Raw genomic sequence first — 27,827 nt, 5'->3', positions numbered from 1 at the left:
TTACATTAACGATTATATTTTTAAACTAATTTCAACCTAAATTGTCCAACTTTGAATTTCGAGAGGTGAAAAAAATGTGTCAAGCATTGATTTAACTTATGAGACGTCTCCAATTTTCGTTGAAATTCATAACACGAGTTTACAGAAAAATACAGAAAAAAGTGTCTCTTTAAGCTATATGCTATATCGCTAACTATTTACATAGCATTCAGCAAACGCTTTAAAATAATATTCTGAAAATATTCGGCAAAGTTGACCCACAATTTAGCATCCAATGTAGCGTCTAATCGCTGTAATTCTATAAGTGGCCAGAGGGGGGAGCCCCAGGTTCATCTTCAAATGAATAATAAAAGCATGCGCCGCCATGGCAGGAAAAGTACAGACACACCCTCTGCATACCAAAACTTCGACATTAATAATATACTGCTTTTCAGAAGAAAACTATAAAACAACCAAGCACCAGCTGAACTCCATGTACTTAGTTGTCTTTAAAGGGTCAGTGATTAGTTGAAACAAATCTGAATAAACTCAAAGCAGACAAGATCAAGGACATTGAATAGGGTTGGAGGATCAACATGATGCAGTCTGTGAAGCAAGACAGCACAGGTTGGGTAAATGCTTGTGTTCTTATTAACACTCATACACAATGTCCCTTTCAGGACATCTCCCTATTTGTGTAAAAATAAAATAAAATGGTTTGAGTAAAATATTATTATTATTTATTTAAAAAAACAGTAGAGGGGTAGACTATGATAGGTCCCTGTTTAGATAGCTTGTGTGGCAATAATGCACTGCATATGAATGAGTGATTGATAGAGCCTGTGATGAATTAGCTTTGTATTTGCTAGCCTAGCCAACACCCTAAAAACTAACAAAACATTTGTCTCAAATATAGATGGAGATCAAGACAAAGAGGCTGTCAGTGAGACAGGCACAATGACACTGGGACAGGTATGTATGATGATAGTAAAACATGCACAGTGGGACATTAAGACAGTAACACAAACAGTAAGACAGGGATAATAACAGTAAGACAGCATAAGTAGATGCAGATTTCACTAATGTGCTTCTTAGTGTGGGAAGTAAGAAAGTAAACACTGATGTCTACACTGCTGACGTATACTTCAAACGTGTCTCAGCCAGAAGGATGTAAATCACAAGACTACAAACAGGCACAGTGTAAAAAACAGAGTACAGTGTTCACACCTTGGGAACTTCTTTAGGTTTCTCTGGAACCCCGGCCGGTGTCTTCTTTTCCTTATTGAAAAAAGCAACAATAGTAATAGTTAGTTGTTTTACACACAAGTTAAAATTAGCTGCAAAACCCTATGTGGCAGTGATTAGATTAATCCAGGACTAGGCCTTAGTTATATTAGGACATTTACGTTTTTACAAACAAACCAAGCATCTAGAGACGAAACAATGTGCACTGATATATGTTAAAGGGGACATATCATCGAAATCTGACTTTTTACATGTTTAACTCTTTCGCTTCTAGCATTTTTTTTTTTAAGTTGCCAGCCAGCGCCAGCATTTTTTATGATTTTCACAAAAGTTTAATGTCTTCCAGAAAATGTTCTTCTTTAAATATATAAACATACAATATATCAAATGAAAGAAAAGACCCTCTGCTTTCACACAATTTTTTTTTTCTCTTTTTTCACCTCTAAAATATGGGTAGGTTTCTTCAAAAACACAAAATTTTGAATAACTACATTTTTTGTGAAGGACTTTTGATAGAGATCAGATGCAGAGCGATTCTCAAAACATACACGGACATACAGCTGCTTGCCCTAGGGCGATACTTGCGCCACCTGGTGGATAATAGCGATATGGCGGCTGGTGACTTCTAGGCTTGTCGCGATAGTCTGTGAAACGGTGATTACTGGTGCTTCAGCCTCTCACCGGTTAGATAACTTGCCCACCGTGACACCGTCTTTCAACATCGTTTTGATATTTTCTTGTAATTAAATCATTTAGTTTTGTTAGAGAGAGCAAACACTAACATCTGAATGTGTCTGCTGCCTGAATTTAGCGGAGCTGAACGTGCGTCACCTCATAGAGCAGCCGGTGTCAGATTTCATTTATTTCTGTCAGTGTGCGAGGCGAGCTGACCAATCAGACGATGACTAAGCCGCGTGCTTACTCGTTTTTGTTATAATATCCATATATGATGTTTAATATACGCGAGATCGTTTTGTTGTTTGTATTTTTCAATAAGAAAAATAATAAACTCATCATTCAAGCAGCGCTTTATGGAGGAGTAGCCGGTTGTTCTGCTTGGGACTGGCGGGTTATGTGAAAATTTCCTGCGCACATTGACTCAAGCACTTAATTAAACCAGCTGTTGCACTCGCATTGCACGCAAATTCATACGCGATTTAACGCAGCGTATGCAAGCATTGCATTTAAACAGTTGCGTGATTCAAAAGTGAAAGTAAAATGTGCACGTCTGCATGCGCATTTATAAGCCCCTCCCACCCGGTGATACCGGGATCACCGGGATTGTGACGCGCTGATTAACCGGTAGGAAAATTCTGTCACCGCGGCAACTCTAGTGACTTCTTTTTTTTTAGGGCGCATGATGCGAAGTTCGTCACAACATGTATGTAGCTTGTCATGTGTGTGGTTTGTAATTTCAAAATATGTGTCCTGCGCCCTGAGAGATCGTGTGTGCACCACGCGTCATGCCAAAACAAGTGCCTGGTGCAGACGCGTCCAAAGGATCCATGACAAAAGAGACGCCCGCGTTTACCAGATACTCGCATAATCTCATGCATAATCAGAGTTTACCGTGAAGGGAGTGTCTAGCGTGTATTTTGGGAATGTGAGCGTCTCTTTTATCATAAACGGTTTTGACGCGTGTGCAGCAGGCACTTATTTTGACAAAAAACGTGATGCACACACGATCTCTCAAAGCGCAGAACACATACCCTGGAAAAGGGAACCACACACGTGACAATCCGAACACTTATTTTGAATTAGCGCCTCCTCGGATGAGCAGTCACTAGCCGCCACTGTTGAGGAGATAACTCATCAATGGCAGCAAAAGAGTTAAGTGCTATAATTTGGTCCTGGTGCCTCTATCAACATAAAAAATGTTAAAAAGCACAACCCAGTAACTTAGTTTTGGTAAGCCATTCTCTGCAAGCATGTGAAAAAATAGGTCACTGAAATTTGGCTCCCCCTTTGATGTCAGAAGGGGATAATCTGCACTATCGAACCACGGCACTGCCATTTAGTGCAGAGATCAGCTCATTTGCATATTAAAGGACACACCCAAAACAGCACATTTTTGCTCTGACCTACAAAGTAGCAATTTTAAAATGCTATAATAAATTATCAATATGGTATTTTGAGCTAGAAAATGTGCTCTGAGGACACCAAATATTTATTTGACATATTAAAAAAGCATTGTGAAAAGTCTCCTTTAAGATATGTCAGTACAAGGTGTTTTTAAATTAAGGCAGCTCAAAAGTGCATTTTATTCTGGGAACTTGGATAAGCCCTCCAGAAAAGTACATGTCTCCACTTTTAAAATAATCTCCAGTGATTCTTTCCTGTCCTTTACTGAATAAAGGTAAACGTCTCAAAAATATCAATATCCTTATATATTCACTAAACCTCCTTTAACCGGGTAAAAATACATATAAAATCAACTCAGTAAACATAATAAACAATAAAAACAGAGGTTGTGCTGACGACTGTACAGGTTTACAGTGCAGTGTTCAGAATGAGAGAGAGATTAAATATGCTATTCGAATGATAAGATAAAAGAAACAGAAATGGGCAAGGTAAAAAAATGATACAAAATAATTATGATCTCCAACTAACCCAGTCTTCCCGTCTGTATCCAGGTGGCAGTGTACTTTCTCTCTCACCACACAAAACACCCTTCTCCGGATTGATATTGGTCTGAGACATGCAATGCACTCCATTAGAAAATACACACAGATAGCAAAATACATTCTGGTAAATAAACAGCATTCACAAGCATGCTTTGCACATACAGTAGTCACATACAGTATTTAGATACACACACACATGGTAAAAAAGATCACCTCTTTGACTTCTGGTCCAGTGTACTTTGGGGGTTTAGGAGCCTCAGGTTGTGTTGATGGTAAAGTGTCACTCAACGCATCAAAGGGATCGATCTATTTTAAAAAACATACATTTTAAAACAAAGTAACATCCACAATACTGGAAAAAAAAACAGGTTTTGCTGGTGTAGCAGGCTGGTTTAGCTGTGTTTTGGTCACTTTTTAAGATATTCAAGCTGGACTTAGCTGATAAGGCTGGGAGGACCATCTTAAATCAGCTACTGCCACCTTAAATCAGCTAAAACCAGCTTATGCACAGACAGAAACTGAGTCACTCACCTCTGCACTGACTTTCGGTGCTGATGGACCTACTTCTACTTGCACCTGTGGACCAGAAGCAAGCTGGTTGTTATTGTCTATATTGACACTTGTAGTGAGATTTTCCCAGATAGCACACATACATCATCAGCAAATATGTGATGTTTATTTTTTAAACAATTTTATATGCATTTCATTTTTTATTAATACCCCATCCTTCAAAAAAAAACAAACATTGGATTTGTACAGTACCTGTAATGCTTTAAAAACAGCTTATTTTATGCAAAAAAGAGCATTCATACACCTATAAATGCATGTAGATGCATGGGGAAATAAGAAATTCGACGCAATCCTGTGTCCTCAAAGAAGTAAACTCCATAGGATCCTTTATTTTTCGATAAATACCTTTTGGCCACTCTTCTCCTTTAGGCCACTTCCAGGTAAACCGGCCGAGGCTACGGGTTTCCCGACAGATGCATCCACTTTAACAGGTCCCGGTTTGGATGAATGAATAGTTGTACTCTATTAGGAGCATATGCAGCGTATGTTCAACCATTAACTCCTTTATATAAGAGGTCTTGCGATATTGATATTAAGTGATCGTGCAGCTGAAGCAAAGACGGTGATGAAAGCAGAAGACAGAGATCTTTCCACCAGTGCAATGTAACTCCTCATACAGGGATATGTAAGATAAATGCCACAAAGTGTAGGAGATATACGTGTAGAGCCACGCCCACGAGTGTGATATTTATGCCGTATGGAGGAATCACCCGTTCTTTTGAAAGTAGCATTCTTGAAGTCAGAAAAGCGCTCCGGCCATGCTGGATGAAATGTGGCTGGCAATAGATATGGGATGGAAGAACTTGACCAAGAAAGACACCACTAGAAATATGATGTAGATTTTATGATGATGCCATTTGGGGACGCAAATATACCTGTGCCTTGTCTTTTGCAGGGTCCGTGGGCTTTGCACCAGCTCCAAAGGTCGTGCCCGCGGGTCCAGTTCCAGAGCTCACAGATGGGACTTTAGCAGAGGCGGGAGGTGCAGGTTTAGTGGCCTACAATTGGGACGAAGGAGTGAGGAGCTATAATTTTACAGCGGATACTGGTTAAGCACTTCAAGTATGAATCAAGGCAAGATGAGGTAAGAGGAAAACAAAATAAATGTTTTGCAGATGAAAGATTAAAGATTCGTATGCACCAGAACAGGAATGAATGTGGTCAGTGTCGGTACAGTGCAAAGAGCTTGAATTAAGTGCCGAAAAACACCTCTTTCCCTTCAAAGCACATTTAAAGTCAGCTAGACGATTACATACAAAAACCCAGCACTTTCTTTTTGAAAAAGCCAAGAGTGCAAGAATGCAGATGTGAAAGAAACATGAAAACAGCCCTTATATGAACATGGTGTTGTGTTAGTGTTGTCTGAAAGTGTTAACCAATGATCAAAGTTGGGTTAAACAGAGGTACGAAATGTAGTGAGAGAGTGTTAAGTCCTGATGAAAATACAGGATGTGAAAAAAGCCCAAGTTCCAGTAAACCCAGTAGACAGATTTTGTCAACCTGTTGTGTGACTTGAGGAGATCCTTTTTGAGAGGTGTGGGTACCAGCAGCCCCTCCACCAGCTCCTGATGGAGGGGTGGTGCCGGGTTTGACAGCTGCATGTGTGGATCCTTTCTGCAATGCATGTGTAAGATTATTAATCTTATGTGTAGTCACTTTAAAACTTGCTCACCACCAGACCAAGGCTTCAATCACACTGAAGTAAATAATGGGAATGTTTGCAATTATGTATTACATTTACTTTTTATGTATACATTTTATGCATTACTAGGTATAAAGTTTATCAGTATCTGTGTTCCATGGGGATCGAACCCATGACCCTTCGCACTGCTAATGCACTGCTTTATCATCTGGGCTATAGCAAAGTCTTTTTAAGGAAGTCAACGTCATGTTTGCAACTCCTCCTGTCATATACTGCCCCTTTCCCAGATGATGTCATTCTTTAACGGTTGACATTTGGCTCTTTTTACTGAAAGGCGGGACTACAGCAGCCAATGCAATCTCCCCCATTCATATCAATACCAGTGACACATATTAATATTTTTTTTGGCCATAGTAGCAACACTATTGAATACTTTTATTTCCACGTACTCCATTATGGAAAGTTGAACATCTCTTTATTTTTTCTCTTTATTCTTAACTGGGGGTTTGGGGTTGCTTAAGAGATTTCAAATGTTCAACAATTACAGTACACCAGTTCAGATCAGTACAAACTTGGTGTTTTAACTAGATTCAGGAAAGTGAGTCATGGGGCAGACACCTCTCATGGGAAACACAATGTCTCTCTACTGTTTTATACATGATTACAAAGCCCAGTCAGAAACTTGTTCTGCCCATAGGCTACAGATAAGCACAAAAAATTTAATATGTTTTCAGTTTAGCAACCAAGGGTACATTTTTATTAAAGTCCTAAACAACTCTGTAAGTTCATAACTGTGTCATAAACCATGTAAGTTCATAATCTTTCTATTCTTGCAGTATATTACACACTGTTTCTACAGTGTCACAATGCATGTTTATCCCTTTAGTTATTTATTTTGTATTTATCACAGACTAGGGATGCATAACGAATAATTGCGATCAATCTATAGCAAAATAAAAGTTTCCGTTTACACCATATATGTGTGTGAACTGTGTATAATGCACACACATGCATGTATTTATTTAAGAAATGTTTACTGTAAAAAAATCCATAGAAATTGCAGCTGGGTTGCCGGTAATTTACCGTAGATTTACATTTTTGTTTTTTACTGACAACATTTTGTTCAAAGTTAAATGAACATTAAACATTTACAAGTCTTTGTCTTTACAGAGTAAACCTAAAAAAACAGCATCAAGCAAAACATAATCTGAAGCAAAAAACAGAAAAAGTTTGATGATGATTTCTGGTTGCCAGAATGCTTTGCATGAGGCTGTTATTGTGTGGTTTTGTTCTGTAAAGATAAAGACTTGTTGATATTTGAAATTTATTTAACTTTGAATAAACTCTTGCCAGTAAATAACATAAATTTAAATCTACGGTAATTTACCGGCAACCCAGCTGCAATAACATTGTAATTTCTACAGATTTTTTTTACAGTGTATTTATGTATAATTTTTATTATATATAAATACTTAATATATAAAAAAAAAAAATCTTAAAATTATACATCCATGTGTGCATATTTATATACATAATATATATTTATTTATTTATTATACACAGTTCACACATCTATATGATATAAACAAAAACATTTATTCTGCCACAGATTACTTGTGAATAATCGTTATACATCAATCATACAAGCAGCTTCTTATTTTTTTTGTGGGTTTACTGACCAAACTGCTTCTTCTTTGGCTGTTGCACTGCTAGTGTGGGTTACACGCGTGGATACTACTAGCGTTCTGCGTAATTGCACTTTGAGGCGGACGGCGTCGCAGAAGTATAAATAGAAAATGACGCGTAGCCTACGCCACAGGACCTACACATAATGAGTGCAAGCCCATGACAAAAATTTTATCAATTTAAAATCAAACGACAATGCTTCTTATCTTAAAATGAAATGATGAGAATTTAGCTTGGATTTCATATATAGGGTCACAAGTTTTTTTTTATTTTTAATGTTTTAATTGTTAGTTTTAATAATTAGTTTAATAAAACTACAAATACAGACAAATGGATAAATAAGGTACACTGGAAAGAGGTTTGGTGTAAAAATGATCATTTAGGGATTAAGATCTTTACCTCATATTGTGCAGGTTTCGCTGCCGAGACCTGTGATGCTGATGTGGGTGTGGCTTTCTGAGACTGTAAAGATAAAGAGAGAGATAGTTTAGTACTCGATAGCCGAAATGCATTTACATCATCATAAGAAAATAATTGTTGCTGTTATCAGTATAAAAAAATACTTTAATAAAACGCATTAGTGCTTCAGATTCCATTACTTGAACTTAACCTTCTCACTACATTACAAACAGCCAGAAGCACATGCAAATCATGAGATTAGCGTGAAACATGAGGTCATGGTGAATCAGAGAGAAGTACAGTGTGCACAACATCACTAAACTCTATGTGTATATGTCTGCTCTAAATGTTGATCTCTTTAATCAAAGCAATATGTCAATTGACTCTCAAACAATAAATCTATATCACAATGAACACGCTTTTAGAAAACTGTCCCTATAGCTGTCACTGGAGCAGTACACTTTTGCACCTTGAGTTCATTTTATTACCAATAGGGACCAAAGAGTGCATATTAGTACCTTAAAGGTGCAGTGTGTAATATTTATAAGAATCTCTTAACAGTAATGCAAAATAATATACAAAACTATATTATCAGGGGTGTATAAAGACCTTTATATTTTTACTACCTTAGAATGAGACGTTTTTATCTACATACACAGAGGGTCCCCTAACATGGAAGTCGCCATTTTCTGCGCCATGTTTCTACAAAAGCCCTTAACGGAGAAGTTTTTTTTATCAAGTTGTCTCCAACGATGACATGTTTGTCCGGTTGCGGCTACCGTAGCTTCTCTATGCGTTTCAAAAGCGAGAGGTGAGCAGTGAACTGAGCCATTGGTTGTAATTTGAAACCTCACCACTAGATGCCGCTAAAATTTACACACTGCACCTTTAAAGTTACATATTGGTACCAAATGTGTTCTTAAATGGTACAGGACCCTTTTTAAAGAGTACTGCCGTTGTGTCAGCTAGGGACAATTTTTTGACCATATTTATGACAGTGCAGTAATTGCAATTTACTGTAGACACATTACATAGCAAAAACAATGAGTTTTAAATATTTTAGCTTGTTTTCCAGTTAAAAAAATTTGAGAAGTAACGCTGGTTAACTCTTAATTTTGTTTTCAAAGCATATATCATAGTGAACTTACAGATTTTTTCATCATAAGTAATATTTACATGTACAGTATTTTTGAAGAACTTAGAAGCAGTTGACAGTGCAAATTAACACAGATTATTGGAAATGTTTTACTGTAGCTGTACCCTGCTATAACCTCCAAAAATGTAGACTAAGTTTCAAAATGATACCTGCTTGACTTTACATGAAGTCGTTTTATTTTTAAATTGATGTTGTGTGTGGGTTAAGGGACGGTCTGTGTCCGAACAGAATACTGACTTTTGGCAGTATTTTGAAAAACGTGTCACAGAACCATTTATTACAAGACCAGCTTAAAACAAATCGATCATTCAGGCATTTGTAAGCAAAACAGCATAAGATGCTCAAAAAGACTTAACTGATGCCATATGCAAAGATGCCAACATACAACCGCTTCTAGAAAATGATATAAACTCGCATCAGGAGAAGAACTATTTCTGTCAGCTTACTATTGCATTTAGCTATTTCTGAAATACATGTCAGATGTAGGTTTGGTAACTTGAGGAACTTGAATTTGTTTTTGTAAGTACGGAAACACCATCAAATAGGCACTAAATTATTATTATTATTATTAATTAATTAATTTCTATATTGCACAACAGCTTAAACCACAACCATTAACCCCATCGTTGACCTTCTACAAACACTTGCGGTTAACACAGTACTTAAACACCGACGTAAGAAGACACTTTTAGACTTTTTCTCAAGTTACTTGCTCAACGGCATAGTGGTTTGGCACAAAGGCTCGAGAATGGTTGAGCTCATCGCTAAGCTTAAACCAGCAACCTTTCACTTTTTAACAACTGCACCACGAAACACGCAGCATTGATTTTTGCTTCAATCTCTACACACTGTACTTCTGTTTTGGGTTTGTGAACACAGTGTCAAGCAACACCCATCACATAAATTTACTGAAGTTCCTCAAGTGTCCCAACAAGCTCAGCAGGTTTTAGGTTATGTACCTACAGAATGAAGGAAAGGAACAGCGCAGATTGTTGATGATGTAATATATTTCAGAGATACCAATGAAATCCACCACAACATGTGAGATGTGGGTCCAGTGTAAAACATGGTTTAAAACGCGATGACAAGCATGATAATTTACAATAACATCACTCTAAAAAATGCTTGGTTATTTTTAACCAAGCATTGGGTCAAAAAGGGATGAGCCCAGCCCCTAAAAACCCCAAATGCTGGGTTGTTTAACCCATTGTTGGGTCAAATATAAACATTTTCAGGGTTAATGTAAGCAAACAGTTGGGTTTGTCCCTTTTTGACCCAGCAATTTTTAAAATGTAGAAATGACCTAAATGTCAGAAAGACAAATACACAACAGCCTTGATGGTTGTCGTGACAGCTTAAGCTAAGGTTTTAAGTTCACTTCTCATTTCTTTTAGGACTAAATTTTGCCCCCTTAGACAATTTAATCTACCTACCTATCAATCAATCTATTTAGATTCAGTCTATATATTATCAGTATGTGTTCCTATGGAATTAAACCCCTATGTGTTGCAAGCGCGGTGCACTACCAATTGAGCTACAGATGTTTTATATGTTACATTTAGTATAAGAGCAATTCCAGCTTTATGGGTGTGACATTTTCATTCAAAAATAAACAAAAATCTAATTTCACAGAGAATTTATTACTAATATAGACGGTTTCATCGGACGCACGTGATACACGTCTGGATCCGAACCTTACTTCCGGTTTCGTTTTTTTTAATGGTCTGACTTGCTAAACTGATCTCTTGAACAAATGCCTCGTCGAAAATAACAAATGTTTTGGTTTCCTAGGTAATCTATGTGTTGTTTTTTGCTTGTTATATAAATAAACTACGTTTAAAGAACTTTGTTGTTATTTATTCTTAGCGGAGTTTACCGGAAGCTACGTGCAGCCGCTTGTTTATGTTGTTACTGCTGAAACAGTCTATATATTGAAAAACAACTGAAAAATATCAGTCTATACTCATGTTTGCTATTTTAGATAAGGAAAATATACAGTAAATGTGTTATGCATGTGACAAAAAAGTTTTTTGGGAGACAACATATTTTGTAGGAATTCTTTAAATTAAAATTCACAAACCAGAAGCAATAATACCCCCAAAAATGGAAAAGGGGCGACTCTTAAATAAAAAAAATATATATTTTATTTTAATTTTCGTGTTTGGATTATGAGGAAGAAACCACGTTATGGATGTGACATTACCTATGGTATTTAAATAAGCGTCGCCCTCCCGAATACTGGACGCCCAAGTTTACTTGAATATTGTTGATGTAAATTTTAATCCGTCACTACAAACTATATATTCTTGCAAAGGTCTAAGCCTAGAATAGACATTTCAGCAGTGTTTTATGAAATACATTTTGTAGAGTGTGCCTCAAAACATTTATATCCTGCTAAATGTTACGTTTACTTCAGTGTTTTGCATGTGAATTCTTATCTAATCATGACAAACTATAAATCGTTTGAAAGCTCTAAAAGTGTAGATTACACTCAATAGGGTGGGGTGGTGCCTAAGGGGTTAAAAACCTAAACAGAGACCTCGCATTGGTAAACCATTGGCATTGAATTACTCATAAGCGGACTATCCCTAAAATATATGATGTATTAATATTGTATATAATTTAATATATTATAAATATACATTATATATTACATAAAATCATTCAAGTGAGCATATCAACAACCTCTGAGAAAACTATTAAAGCACATTTGAAAACGGTTGGTGAAAACTAACCCATCCCACATTAATACAATACAATTAGACAAACTGCCATAGCAAAGCTACACTATACACCCTAGTGTGTGTGTATAGTCTTGAATGAGTTTGGGTGTAGAGCTAATCATTAAAATTATGTAACCACCTAGATACCTTTTAATCAAGTAAACAAACTGTATGATCAGCAAACACAAAGTCACAATGTGTTGTGGGTAAACAGAAGGAAGATAATATTTGTGAATGCATCGTGTCTGTAAGCTATTTCTCAACCACAAAGCTCGTCGATTCAACCACACCAGATGACCGCAGTTCCCTTTAACCAGCTAACAATGAATTTATCCATGCAAAATTAGTTTCTGTTTCAAATGTGTTTCTCTGACCGGTCACTTTAATCTCAGAGCTTCCCCATCTACAAATCTTACCAAGGCTTAAGGTCATTCTCACAAGAGAACACAAAACTGTCACGTCAGGACGGTCAACATTCCCTATGGACATTCCAACTATTACAGATAGATCCCACACAAAACATGGCAACACATGACTCCTCCCAGAATCCTCGGCGTGTCGGTGACAGCAGCAATGGAAATAACAATATGGGGGAGGTAGAAACCACCATACAGGTCTTCTCCAACCTGTTTGAGCCTCAACCTGTTCCACTGCCCTCTTTAAATGATTTTAGACTCGAGGAATATTTGGTGGAGTCGCAGATTGAATATCTGGTCACACCCTTTGAACACAATCATTGATGATTAGCATATATATGTAAAAACAAATGAAAGTCATGTTGGCATTAGTTTTTAACAGGATGAACTGGACAGGGCCAGACAGTAACGTTCTGGTCGGGCAAGTACTTCAGATACCTGCACTGCCGACATTCCACAGCCTCCAAACAGATAACATATGCAATATGCTCAGGTAAGCAATTTACGTAGATTAAAACGATAAGGACAAACATGTTACTTCAATTTTTTTTGCAATGCAAGTCCATGACAGATATAAACTCAACTCATACATTTATATTTACGCTTTTATCCAAAGTGACTTGCAGTGCATTACAAGGTGTGTGTGTGTGTTTGTGTGTGTGTGTGTGTGTTTCTTGGGATCGAACCCCCAATCGTTTGTGCTGCTAATGCAATGCTCTACCACCAGTGTTGGGGGTAACGCATTACAAGTAACGTGCATTACGTAATAATATTACTTTTCTGAAGTAACGAGTAAAGTAAAGCATTACTTTTTAAATGTACACATTAAAATTAAAGTTACTTTTTCAAAAATGTAATGCAAGTTACTTTTTTACTTTAATTAATTTGATTAAAAAAAATTATGTACTGAATTAAACTTAACGTAGTCACATTATGCACTCTATGCGTACACGCCTGTGTGGGAACAGTTTGAGCCAAAAACTGAGATGGCAGGCCAAACCTCGACATTTTTGTGATGAAATATGCAATTTCTGAATGCAGAACTTTTCAGTCATAAAAACACCTGCAAGGCCTAAAAGAGATTAAGCCTTAGCCAAGAAAAAGTAACGTGAAAGTAACGTAAGCATTACTTTCCATGAAAAGTAACTAAGTAACGCAATTAGTTACTTTTTTGGGAGTAACTTAATATTGAAACGCATTACTTTTAAAAGTAACTTTCCCCAACACTGTCTATCGCTAAGCTACAAGAACATTAATTGCATAATGCAGCCAAACTTTACTAGCTGGTTACTAATTTCAAACAGTGTTCACTGATGTTTTCAAGACTATCCTCACAATGTTTACTGTACATTACATCACTTAAATGGCTCATGTTTTCAATACATAAAACAGTATGCAGAACAATACTATATTTAAGATAATATGGTAAAATATGTAAACTGTAATGACCACACAATAAGAAAGCTTATCTATCAGCTAGCCTGAAAACTCTATGTCATTGAATCATCTTTACTGTTAAAATCAGACCAAAACAACCAAAACCTGCATCGAATAGTTTTGTTAACAACCTTTTTGTAGTTACCCAGCTTTCCTGTGCTTTATAAATCCACGTCTATTCTTAATAACAATGACTAATGCACAACTCCACCCATCTTAAAACCATTTCATAAACTGTCTGTTATTATACAAAGCCAATATATTGTAAAAATGTTTGTTTAGGACCTGCCTTAATAATATCAAATGAGAACAATGAAAGTTTATCAAGCTCATAGATTAGTGTGCCACATTCAGTGTATCAAACCGATGTTAGAAGACTAACTAATATACTAAGTATGCAAATGTCTGTGTTAATGTCTAAACTATTGGTTTTTACCATTTATTGTATCAAATCCTATATATGACAGATGTATAAGTGTGATGTAACATCCTGGCTGCAGCAAATGTCTGTTTTAGAGGCTTCAAGTTGCTACTTGCAAGCAAGTATGTAGTAGCCAGCAGTAACATATTAGAAATATCTAACTGGTTTACTATAGCATGACTTTGAAATTTTGTTTTGTTGTTTTCAACTGTGACATTACTTTATTTCAACAGCCTGGATGTGGATTTATATTTTGAAACAGTTGAACTTGCTTTTAATAGCATGTGAATCTATCACCCAAACATTGCCAGTTGGCTTATGGTTACAGAACGGTCCATGCTAACCTACATCTGGTTCTAACCCTCAAAAACTAAATCTGTAACCAATCAGATACAGGGAACAGTGAGCTTTCAGCATTACAGACATGAAATATTACCTATCGCTGGTAGCCAAGTCAAAATGGAGCAAGGTTATGAAAATTGCATTTTGAGGCTGTGCAAACATCTGAAATATGTGAACTCGTTGACAAACCCCTGCTATTGTTCTGACACTTCGTAAACATCAAAAAGTAAAGCATGCCTTAACTTTTTGTAAGGCCTTCTAAAACTTTGTACACGCCTTTGTAAAACAATATAGTAAAAATAAACGTAGATAAAGTAGGATTAGCTTTAGTTTAAAAACAGACAAATTTAAACCTAGTAATTGTTTCAATCTCAGATGACAAAAAAGCCATTTCTTTCGTGCCAACCAGCATTGTCATAGTTTCCGAACTGCAACGCAGCTGGCAAAATCTTCAGCTATAGGCACACAGAGTGGCAGGAAACCACAGACAGAAAACCAAAAGATACATACCATCTGTAACAAAACTGAGGGTCCTGTTTCACTTTTCTTTTAGTAAGTTACAATCCAATCCTAAAGAGAACCACCTTGAATCGCCTTTATTCGCTGTACAGAAATATACAAACTATATCCTTCATGAACACATACATGCAGGAATATACAGAAACACACCCAGCACTCGATCTCCTCCCACCAGCAAGACGAAAAAATCAGCACTGCATAAGTCCCGCCCCAACTCATCACCCAGGGTTCTGATTGGCTGAGAGGGAACAGCCCTGCCCTCGGCACAGCAAGCCAGGAAAATAAACACAAGACCGTTTCCATAGTGAGACAGGGGAAGTTAGACATGGGGTGGGTGCTTGTGGGTTCGAAAGATAGATAAACTGCATTGTTTAAGGGGTTAACTATGTCAGGACTGTTTTAAAAAGTTGTACAGTGGCTGAAGAGAAAGCGATCCCATGCAGACGTAGACTTTTCAGTACATGCTTGTTAGGCAGGGTGTGTCTTATACACTCACTGCTCAGGAATCTGAACGACACAACTCACCATCAACCCAGAAAGCAGCACAGCAGCATCACATACAAGTCTAACCACCACACCCAGAGTCAGGAAAACAACAGGAGGAAGAGAGAGAGAGAGAAAGAAAAAGAGGAGGGGGGGTATGATCAAACACAAAACAGAATGCTCGGGGAGAGAACGAAAAAGAGAAATGCATTTGAAAATAAATGCATGAGTCATAAGTCCTCGCTATGGAAGCTCCAGCAGCAGCAGATAGGGTCACGGGCTATTGCTTATGTAAGAGGAACACAATGTAGTTACGTAGACTGTGTCATCGCTCGCTCACCATATTAACGGACACTCCTGTTGATAAAACAAAAGGCTGAGCTGGTTTGTTTTCGAGACAGGATGCCATTTTAACTACAAACCGTGTTCGGTTGAACCCAGCCCACTTTTATGAGAACAGCACCCTCTGGTGCATGACCGAACTCATGACGCACAAACGGGGGGCCCTGAGATGATGCCAGTTTAATGACTTTTGATAAAATATTTATTATACAATCTGTTTAATTAAACCTCAAATATAAGGCTACTAACCAACAGCACTACATTATATAATTTAATATGTTTGTTACATACGTTTTACAATGTTTTATGTCATACATTTTCTTTGGGGGACCATGAATGGATGCACCATACACAAGGGGGGCCGCACACCGAAAAAGTTTGAGAACCACTGTGTTAACACATTGACAGCACGCCATCTAAACCAGTAATTTGACAAAATATGCAAATGATACGTTATCTGAAATCCAAGCTGAAGTCTACATTTTGGGATATGAGCATCAAAGTTTTCACACTGCAAAAAAGACTTTCTTACTTAGTATTTTTGTCTTGTTTTAAGTTCAAATATCTAAAAATTAAACTTTCTTTATAAGCAAAATGACCTAAGAAAATAAGTCTAGTTTTGAGACAAAAAATATGAAAGTTAAGTGAATTGTGAATCTGTTAATGGGGTAAGAAAAAAATCTGCCACTGGGGTAAGAAAAAAAATCTTGAAATAAGTGAACTTGTTAATACTTTACAATAGGCTTCATTAGTTAACATTAGTTATCTACATTAGGTAACATGAACTAATAATGAACAGCACTTATATAGCATTTATTAATCTTTGTTAATGTCAATTTTAACAATTACTAATACTTAATTGAAATCTTGTTAACATTAGTTAATGCATTGTGAACTAACATGAACAAGCCATTAAAAGCTTTATTTCTATTAACTAACATTAACAAAGATGGATAAATACTGTAACAAATCTATTGCTCATGGTTTGTTCATGTTTGTTCACACATTAACTAATGTTAACTAATGAACCTTATTGTAAAGTGTTACAGTTAACTTTTTTAAAGAATTTTCTTAGTATTTTTGTCTTGTTTTCAGTAGAAATATCTAAAAATTAAATTAAGATGCTTTTTCTTGATGAGCAAAACGACCCAAGAAAATGAGTCTAGTTTTTAGACCAAAAATATCAAATTTAAGTGATTGTGTGCATAAAACAAGCAAAAAAATCTGCCAATGGGGTAAGCAAAAAAATCTTGAAAATTTTTCTAAAACACTAAATTCAGGAAAAATTTGCTTAACCCATTGGCAGATTTTTTGCTTGTTTTATGCCCAAAACCACTTAAATTTGATATTTTTGGTCTAAAAACTAGACTTATTTTCTTGGGTCGTCTTGCTCATTAAAAAAAGCATCTTAATTTAGATATTTTTACTGAAAACAAGACAAAAATACTAAGAAAATGATTTTTTTCATTGAATCTTTGACATGACCTTATTCAGTCAATATAAAATATATCAAGATTATATTTTCACAGATGTTCTTTACATTATACAAGATGATTTTATGTAGAAAACTGTAAATTACAAAAAATGACTGAGTTTTAATAGACTGGGTCGCATATATCAACAAAAGAAATACAGTGACACACCAACCATACACACCAAACCCGGGGCATCAGTTACTCACCCTAGATTACTCGCGGGATTTCACTTTGTGTAATGCAAAGTTTTCACGTTTGAGGCAAATAGCTCGTGTTTTTGTGGCAAACGCGCCACTAATATCGCGTGATTCATAATGCCGGAGAGGACGCATCTGATCGCATTTTTGCATTGACTTTGTGTGTTATCTACTCGCACAAATCGTTGATCTCGCGTCTGGTGTGAACCCACAGTTAGGGGCGATTCACATTTAGCGTCTTTTGCGCTTAAGTTTGTTATTTCAAGTTCGTTATCTCATAATGGAAGCAACATTTGTCCCAGGTGTGTCCGCACCGCATTGAGTTAAAAACATCTCAACTTTTCAAAATGCCGCAGGCGCACCGCAGGTCATGTGACAAGAACCAACCGACGGTTGCGTTTTCCGCAAAATGTAAAATGTAAACCAAAAAAGTAAATCTAAATTGTAAATGAAATCACTTTCTTTTAAATAGCATAAGCACATCTGCCTGCATGTAAAAGTATGCAGGTTTCCAAACCAGCCAAACACTGCCAGTTAGATCCTGATGGGCAACCACGTTTACTAAGCCAAGAGAACAATCTGTCCAAGACCCAACCTTAAACATAAATCTGAATCAATGTGTAGCGCTCTTTGTGCATTATGAAATGAATATTATTATCTATAAATGCTTTCGCACTGTAAAAAAATCATTGTTGCACTTAAAGGCGGGGTGCATGATTTTTGAAAAACACTTTGGAAAAGGGAGTCAGACCGGGTAACAAAACACACTTGTAGCCAATCAGCAGTAATGGGCATGTCTACTAACCGACATCATTGTCTAGGTTGCATATGTGTGGGGCGGGACTATCAAAAGAAGGTCCAGATTCTATAGGGGTAGGGGCATGTTTATTTAGGTGATGTCAACATTGTCTTTCAGAGATCATGCACCCTGCTTTTAAATCTTAAGTTTAATAAACTTGAATTTACAATTAATTTTACCTTTCTTGATTTCTTGATATAAATTTCTATGTTCTGATAAACACGAAAGAAGATATTTTGAGGAATGTTTGTAAGCAAATCGTTCATGAGCCCCATTCACTTCCATAGTATTCTTTATTCCTAATATGGAAGTAAATGGGGCTCATGATCGGTTTGGTTACAAACATTCCTCAAAATATCTTCCTTCGTGTTTATCATAAAAAAACAATGTATACAGGTTTGTAACAACATGAGAGGGAATAAATGATGACAGAATTTTAAGTTTTGGGTGAACTATCCCTTTAAGCTTGAGTTAAAATGGCATAGGTTACAAAATATATACGTGACAGTATGTGACAAACATCTCAACAATGTAAGATTACAGACAGTCCTCTGCTCAAATCAGTGTGAAATCAGTCAAATTATGTTTTTTGTCACATACTACAGGAAATTGTAGTGAATTAAAGTGTTCCTGTAGCTTTCTTGGTATAATATTGCATTAGCAATGTAAAGGTTGTGGGTTTGATTACCAGAGAACAAATATACTGATAAACCGTATATCTTCAATTCACTGTGTCTCGGATAAAAGCATCTGCAAAATGCATAAATATAAATAAGTAGACCGCAGCATATAACCTTCCTCCTAAAGATGCATGCAAAACTCACATCTGAATCTTCAGCAGGACATCTGAAACACTCATAAATTGTAATCCTATTAAAAAGCTGCACCCAAGTGACAAAGATCGCACCTTGGTGACACGCAAAAGCAGTCAGGCTGGGCGCAGCTGGGTGGAGCAGAGTGCACATCACAACCAAAAACGCTCATTACAAAACACATTCAAAGTCAGCCATCCAAAAATCGTTTGCCCTCATGTGTTTGCTGGAATGCGCTGACATTCCTCCTAGGTTCACTACTAAGAGGGGAACCAGTGAAGGAAACCAAATAAGGAAAACAGGAAAGAGCCACTGACCATATGCATGAAATACTAAAGTGTTGCCGTCTGCACGGACAACAACAGTGTGGCATGCTGACATGGTTCAGCATGGAGAGGTGTGTGAATAGACGGAGAACAGAGCGTGAATAAATAAGAGCATTGTTTAGCAACCCTTATCTGTTAATAATTGAGCTTGTCATGAACCTCACCCTCATGGAGAGGTTGAGAGGTGACAAGAACTTTAACCAACTGGAATGCAGGAATGTTCAAGTTAACTGAGTAAATACAATTCAAGTTATGCAGGCTTAGACTGGATTAAAAAACACTAGGACAAATAAATCACATGGATCTAAAGATCTGAGGCTAAAGCAATTTATCATAAATGTTTATTTTGCTGCTGTGTAAACCTGTTTGCAATTTTTAAATATCATTTGCATTGATTTTATAAAGGTGGCAAAGATTTTTATCCAAAGCAATATTATTTAAAGTGGACATATCATGAAAATCTGACCATGCTATAATTGGGTCCCTAGTGCTTGTATCAATCTAGAAAATATGATAAATAAGATCAACCCAGTAACTTAGTTTTGGTAAACCATTCTCTGCAAGCATGTGGAAAAAATACGTCATTGAAATTTGGCTCCCCTTGTGATGTCAGAAGGGGATAATACAGCCCCTTAATCTGCACTATCCAACCACAGCACTGCCATTTAGTGCAGAGATCAGCTCATTTGCATTTGAAAAGACACACCCAAAAACGGCACAATTTTGCCAACACATACAAAGTAGCAATTTTCACATGCTATAATAAATTATCTATATGATATTTTGAGCTAGAATTTCACATGTACTCTATAAGGGTGTCACGATTTCAATCGAAATTAAGTCACAACCTCGAACTTCGAATTAAAACATGGAATCGTCGATGCTGCCACACCCCCACGTCACGTCTGGTCTTAGCAAGCGAAAAAACACACACGTGTTAAGTGCTGTGAGTCAACCACCTCTAACTTTGCTAGCTACAGCCAGTCAAAAGATAGCATGGCAGATGCAGGAGACACCACGCGAGCTGCTCTTTACATGGGAAAAAAACAGCATGCGCTTATTGGGGTATAGTCTCACAATCTCGTCTGACGGTAATAAAAGCACGTTTTTATGGTGCAAAGTACTGACAGGAATGTTCCTCTGAAGTTTCGTTTTATCAGGTATGTGAGTGTACCATATTTTTCCACTGGCAGGACGACTAATATGACACGTCATCTCTGGGTTCAAGTTCAGATATTATATTTCATAAAAGTGTAGTCTAAAAATGACATAGCAACCTGTTCTTTAAAAAAAAGTAAAAATCGAGAATTGAACTGTGACTTTAGAATCGAAAATGTAATCGAATCGAGGATTTGGAAAATCGTGACACCCCTAGTAGGCTACTCTAGGGACAAACAATTTTTTGACATCCTAAAAATGTCCCCTTTAAAGGTATAGCGGAAGATTTCCATTTTCCGGGTGGATCATCAAGACTATTGGTCATCCCAGATGTCAATCATTCTCATTATATGTTGACGTGTAACTGTCGTACGTGCTCGCCTCTAGGTTCGCTTGCTGCACATGCGCACTTTCACGTGTATGTGTGTTGTGCTACGGTTTCAACCATTCATTGAAGCTCGCGTTCTCGCTGTGTTTTTTTTCAAAATGTCTGAGGGTCGCAAGAGAAAAAGTGTCTACGAATTGTATGACAAGAAGAGAAAGGACTATAAAGAAAGAAACAAGACCAGAATGTTTATGGGAGACTATTTCACACGCTGGCGTGAGCTAAAAGGACAGGTTGGGCTTCCCACGCGAAGTTTCTACTGGAAAGGTACATTTTGTCATGCTATTTGGAGAAATCCATTTAAAATCACTGCTAGTAAAAGTTGATGTAAGCTATGATTAGCGATGCTAGCCCTGGCACAAGTCACGAACCGCACAGACACGGTAAACATGCCGACAGAAACTTGTAAACAGAGCGAAGAGAAGAACTGAGCTCCTGCATGCATCTCGTGCACACGTTTAACAGGCATTCCCTCTCTGGAGTGTTGCGTGTGCATTTTAAAAAAAATATCGAGGGGCGGTTCTTTTAAATAATTCGGGAAAATCTTCCGCTATACCTTTAAGCTTTACAGAAAGGTACAAAAGCTGTCACTGGGGTGGTACCCTTTCAAAAAGTACAACTTTGTACCCAAAAAGCGCATATTAGTACATTTTGGTACCAAAAGTATACCTAAAATGCTCTTGGCACATATGATACGTTCAGCAAATACTTTCTGCTTAATTCTGACCTAAGGTCAGTCAGAAATACCAGTTTGTTGGCCAAATCCATTAGGAGTCTAAAAAAGCAAATTTACAAGAAAGCATGTCAGATGCACTTAGAGGGTTTTGCATCTAAGCTTTTTTTACTGTATGAGAATTTAATGTAAACCTTGAATGCACTGTAAGTAGCTTTGGGTAAAAGCATCTGTCATGTTACCTTACAGGTACATATGTATATACTAGTGATGCGTGGGTCGTCCTGGGTCGGGGCGGGTAAAGAAATTGTCACTTTATTTGGGGGGGGGGGTCATTAAAAACACAATATAAAAACATGTATGTTGCATGCAATTCCCTATAACTGAATAAATATTTTTTCATATTTTATTAGGTTCTTCGATAAGGTTACAATACCTAGGCCTACGTAGCAATGTAACTTGCGTGATGTCCTTAAACCTTTGACCTTACGGCACAAAAGCGCCAAGCAGCTCCCGCCACAATAACACAATAACAAAACAAACGGAAAAATAAAAGCGAAGATTGAAGATGAGGTGCGGGAAAATTAAGGTCAGGAATTTAAATCATTAAAAAGAAGGTCAAGATGCTAAATCTAATTTAGAGGTATTTATAGTTCTTCTATACAGATGAATACAAAAGCTGCTTTGTAAATGTTGACATCTTGTTATTAATATGACCATGCTGGTTTCTATGGTTCAGCGTATGTTGTTGCCAGTTTACATTGCGATGTAATCTAATGGCTGTTTCCAAGCACTTTTATGCTGAATAACTGTCAGGGCTCCAGACTAACTTTTTTCACTACGAGCACAGTGGCCCCAACTGAAAATTTTAGGGGCGCAACCAGAAAATGTAGGGGCACACACTGTAAATCAACATGCTATCCAAATATTCAGATTCCTACTAATTTCCACAGTATTACTAATAAATACTTTAATGATGGATCCAGAAAGTACAATGTGCTGTTTTCCAATTTAGAGTCACATCACAAAAAAAGGTTAAATTTACTGGTCGCACATGTGCAACTGGATGTAAAATTCAGTGGCACACTCTCAAATTTTGGTGGCAAAATGCCCCCATTTGGTGGCAGTCTGGAGCCCTATAACTTACATTACAATGCCTGGTATGTCTATTTAATGGTCGCAGGTGCAGGGCGGGTTGTAAAATAGATACTGTGGTGCGGGGCTGACCAAATAATAAAAGCGAGAACCCTGACCCACGCATAACTATATGTATACCCAAATGGTACACACTTTTTGAACATACCATCCCAGTGACAGCTTCTCTACCTTTTTTGAGAGTTTCCGATACACATGCATAGACATGCACATAAATGCATATTTAGACCTCTTCACGTTTCAGCAAATTTCACCACACGTTTCCCGCAAACACTATATGAATATTAGATGTATGCTGTAATCTTTATACAGTACGCATGCATCAGTAACAGTAAAAACAATACAGTACCCCCAGAATTCAGATGTTCTTGAATCACAGGGTGTGTAAATGATGAAGAAATAACTGTATAGGTGTGCCACGACTGTGTCAGCACATTATGACGTACAGTTTGCGAAACAACGATATTGAGTCATTTGCCTTACACCGAATCTGACATCATCGGCATCATCCATTCAGCTCTGTAAATGATATTGCGAACATGTGCTGAAGTTACTGTGGACGTCTCATGCAGTCAGGGTGTCTATATTTAGTGTAACATTCTCCATGTGGTTTGTGGACTGAGTTTCTATCCAAGAGTCAGTGAGTTGTTGTGCTGTGTGTTTACTTATTCAAGCATTACAGCCCAAAAAAATAAAAAGTATTCAATGAATCTTTTCTTCAAGAGCTGTATGGTAACAACATTTTAAGCTCTGTTTCTAGTGAGATGCCTTGCTGTCTACTGTTTGCATATGCAACTTCATAATGTGTCTCATTTATAACCCTTTGAGTTTGAAGTTAATTAGTACACACAAAATACACTCTTTTTATCAATACATAGATACTAATACGTTTTAGTAAAGAATAAAATGAAATGAAGTTTATTTATAGTTCATTATTTATTTAATATATGTGACCCTCTCTATGAAATCCAGGAGATTTAAAGCATCAAAGTTTGATTTTAATAATTGATTTCACATTGATTTTAATCTTTGCTCAGTCAATATTAATGACATCAAGGTTATATTTATATTTAGTAAACAGCAAATCACAAAAATGACTTTATATAGGATTTCACCTATGACCACAATTGCTGAAGCTGTTTCACGGAGCCATCTGCAATGCATTTTGGGATATGCCTTCCCCACAATACATTCTTACATGCAATGATGTGCTGACATCTTATAAGGCTCTTGCATACCTTATTAAACACCATAGGTGTTAAAAACGCTCTCATGATGTCTTAAAATGCTGACAAGATCAGCAGCTCAGATATGTTTAGTGTGAGATAAAGTACAGAATTCTTACACATGCAAGGACAGGTCATGATGAATGACATCATCCCTATGCAACCATTACACAATCTCACGCTAACTCAACCTAAAGTCTTATTCACACCATAAGAACATGTGAGAACCTTTTGATGCGTTCAGAGAATCAATGTGGACTTAAAGCAAAATGGCATTAACTTTGGTAATGGATGATGTCATGATTCAAACAACATCCTTTCGGGGACCAGCCCAGACTTTTAACAACTAAGCCAGTTTAATCCATGACAAAGCATGACAGATAGTGAAAACGCAGCCAAAATGTAGGAGATTTGTAATTAAGCTGAAATGTGACAGTCTGACATTAGATGTCACAGCTGTTGTCACCTGCTGAATTTGCAATTTTATACACCTACAGTACAGACATGCATGCATGCGCACCCAAACATAAAGAAAAAGAAACTGTTGTGTGTACTGTTAAAGGGAAAGTTCACCTAAAAATGAAAATTAATTTATTTGTTCTGCTGAACTCAAGGAAGATATTTCAAGTAATGTTTACGTTTTTGAGCATCATTGAATGTCATAGTAGTGTTTTTTCCTACTGTGGAAGTCTATGGTGCTTCTGTTTCCTGCTTCATTACATATATCTTCCTTTGTGTTCATCAGAACAAATACATTCATACAGGTTTGTAACAACATGAGGGTAAGTAAATGATGACAGATTTAAATTTTTGAGTGAACTATCCCTTTAAAACCCATGATACACTGTTTAAATCAATAGTGTACCAATAACTAAGTATATAAACCTCTGTAGATCAATATACTGTTACAATTCACTCAGTACAGACACAATGTTTAAAATACTCTAATGCAGAAAAGAGTCCCTAAGCAAATTCACATGGTTGTTAGAGCTCAGAGAAAAAATAATTAAAGGAAAACATCCTAAATATCTAGTGTTACTTTCAGAGATGATTTTTGCCCTTATTGAGCAGATACTGCTTCATCACATTTATACCATACGATATAAATTGACATTAGGTATAACATTCACTACAAAGTATCATGTTAAAGGAAAACACTGCCGTTTTTCAATATTTTACTATGTTCTTACCTCAACTTAGACAAATGAATACATACCCGTCGCGCCGCCATGTTGGTATACCCAAACATTCTATTAAATCAATGGACGCGATCAGATTTTAATGATAAAACATCACTTTACTAGTCTTCGTTTTTATATCTGAAGTTACCCTGTACATTATTACAACACAAACGTCCTAAGCATGTACATTATTTACATTATTTAGTTATTTACTGAAAGTTGTACATTTTAGTTTTTAATCAGTTATTATACATGCATCTTCATTACAGTATCAGATCAGCAGACAGACCGCAGCATATTTAGTATTAATGACAAACGTGCTCATTCTGAAATCTAAATAAATTATCATACTTTGTACCGTATGCACATGCAATACTTTGCTGGTTTTATGCTATCTAAACTTACAAGTTACCTAAACTTATTTAGAGAAATAGCGCTGACCGTGTAGCTGAATGTCAAAAAAACCTTTATTTATACTTGTGTCATTAACAGAATGCAGCAGACGCACTCACCTTAACGTTTTTTTTATAAATCCATTTTCCTGCCCGATTAAAACATAAACACTGCAAATAACACCAGAATTAACAGTTAATTTACGTACACATATCCTAAAAATAATCTTATGTGACTGATACGCTGTAAAGCGGGTGAATTTAAAACATGATTTTGAATGGAAGTCAATGACGTCCTCTGCCGGTTGGGTATACCAAGATGGTGGCTCGAACTCTGCGCTGGCTTCACCTCACGCTGTTACGTTAAGCGTTCTATGCGCAATCCAGTCATTTATATAGATCAGTGGCCAGTACTGATATTTAATTACTAATAAAGACATCTACCAACACCAAAAGATACCAACAGTTTTGATTTTTACTCCTTTTACTCCGGGCTAAACTGATCTTTGAAACAAATACCTTGTCGAAAATAAAATGTTTTGCTAAAGACGAGGAGAGACAACTGTGTGGAGAGGTTTGGTGGCCAGGCAAAAATTCAAGGGTCTGTAGCTAATACTGTAAACATAAATTTTTACACAGTAACATTAGCTCAGTGTACTGTAATAGTTGAAATGCGTTAGATATGAAATTACGAAGGTAATTTACTTGTCATTTATTTCCCTTGTTATAAGAAATAAACTACTGTGAAAGGACTCTACAAGAATTGCGTTTAGTCCACAAAAGCCGTTTGTTTATGTTGTTGCTGCTAAACCGTCAATAGGCCGATATATCGGTGCCTCCCTACTAGATATCTAAAAAAAAAGAAAACAATATACAAAATATTTGTATAAACAAAATATTAAGTCATGATTTATTTGTAAAATTTTTAGAACCACAGAGTAAAATGTATATAACGTTGCGCCAGTTTTTAGAGATAAATATCATTAACATCCTCATTGCTACATTAAAACTAATATTAAAGAGCACCTATTGTCCGATTGACATTTTTACATTTCCTTTGGTATGTAAGTGTGTATTAGTACGTAAACGATATGCAAAAGTTACAAACCACAAAGTAAACGATGCCGCGAGTTATCGTCTCCAACGTAAATCTTATTTTTTTGGACTTAAACAAACAGACGGATTGTAAGCAACAGTTTACTTCCTGGGATTGGAGTTGTAGTAAAGACCGACATTATCATAATCCTCCCGCTTCTGACTCACAGCTTGTAAGTTAACTTGTTAGCATTGCATTGCGAGCGAATCTTTCAAACATGGTAAGGAGCTTCTCTTTTCCAGCTGACTCAACAATCACACTGTACAGATTATCTGACCAATCAGGGACACAGCGCTTTTCAAATCCGTGCGTTTCAGAAAGAGAGAAATCTGGAGCTACAAAAATGTACCGTATGTGGAAAATAATGTGTTTTTAACCATAAACCACGCAAACACATTGTATTATACCAAATACACAAAAAAAAAACATTGTTTTTAGCAATGAATAGGTGCTCTTTAAGTCACATTGTTGACGGAAGCAATTTGGGAGTGATATTTAAAATTATGATTAAAATATATTTTGCAAATAAAAATATTTAAATGTCGCAGCCAATGGTGTAGTAGGCAGTGCTCTGACATATGGTGCAGATGCACTTTCACCATCCCGAGTTCAGTTCCCGGCTTGAGGTTCTTTGCCAATCCCGGACCTCTCTCTCCAACCTGTACTTTCCTGTCCTCTCCGTACACAAAGTGGCCCAAAAAATAACTTAAATAAATGTATATAATATTTATATTTATAAATCAGTCTAATCCAAACCAGTTTGGCTATGGTTAATATTTTAATTCTTATATAAATGTATAAATGTCAGCTGGTTGCGTCTATATTTTAAAAAGTAGAAAATCTAAATGTAAACAATTCCCACAGTGAAAGTGAGCAAGCGTGTGCCTTCAGGACATTTGGTGTAACATCAATGTTTGATGCTGAACCACGGTGGCAGGTTGCACTGTGGGTATGTACAGCATTGAAGA

General features: G+C 36.7%; 2 protein-coding genes across 23 annotated transcripts in view; one reads left to right on the top strand and one right to left on the bottom strand.

Moving 5' to 3' along the window:
* cast (calpastatin) overlaps positions 1 to 27,827 on the bottom strand; it is a 51,623-nt gene that overhangs the window by 13,961 nt on the left and 9,835 nt on the right. For 11 of the 22 annotated variants that reach the window (XM_073871427.1, XM_073871419.1, XM_073871423.1 and 8 more), the window contains exons 2-9: positions 8,146 to 8,210; positions 5,919 to 6,032; positions 5,294 to 5,416; positions 4,764 to 4,880; positions 4,380 to 4,424; positions 4,062 to 4,154; positions 3,835 to 3,915; positions 1,207 to 1,257 (exon numbers count right to left, since the gene is read on the bottom strand). In XM_073871427.1, coding sequence (XP_073727528.1) covers positions 1,207 to 1,257; positions 3,835 to 3,915; positions 4,062 to 4,154; positions 4,380 to 4,424; positions 4,764 to 4,880; positions 5,294 to 5,416; positions 5,919 to 6,032; positions 8,146 to 8,210 — 689 coding nt within the window. Of the gene's footprint in view, positions 1 to 1,206; positions 1,258 to 3,834; positions 3,916 to 4,061; positions 4,155 to 4,379; positions 4,425 to 4,763; positions 4,881 to 5,293; positions 5,417 to 5,918; positions 6,033 to 8,145; positions 8,211 to 15,150; positions 15,323 to 27,827 lie in introns of those variants that run through there. The other 11 variants (XM_073871420.1, XM_073871422.1, XM_073871421.1 and 8 more) reach the window with 7 other exon arrangements.
* pcsk1 (proprotein convertase subtilisin/kexin type 1) overlaps positions 5,375 to 27,827 on the top strand; it is a 68,891-nt gene continuing 46,438 nt past the window's right edge. The window contains exon 1 of the mRNA XM_055181176.2: positions 5,375 to 5,502. The gene's annotated coding sequence lies outside the window, so the exon portion shown is untranslated. The remainder of the gene's footprint in view (positions 5,503 to 27,827) is intronic.

Source organism: Misgurnus anguillicaudatus, chromosome 9 (genome assembly GCF_027580225.2).
Source record: "Misgurnus anguillicaudatus chromosome 9, ASM2758022v2, whole genome shotgun sequence".
In the NCBI taxonomy this organism is placed as follows: Eukaryota; Metazoa; Chordata; class Actinopteri; order Cypriniformes; family Cobitidae; genus Misgurnus; species Misgurnus anguillicaudatus.
Note: the sequence above shows the minus strand (reverse complement) of the source record. Positions and strands in the feature narration are given on the sequence as shown.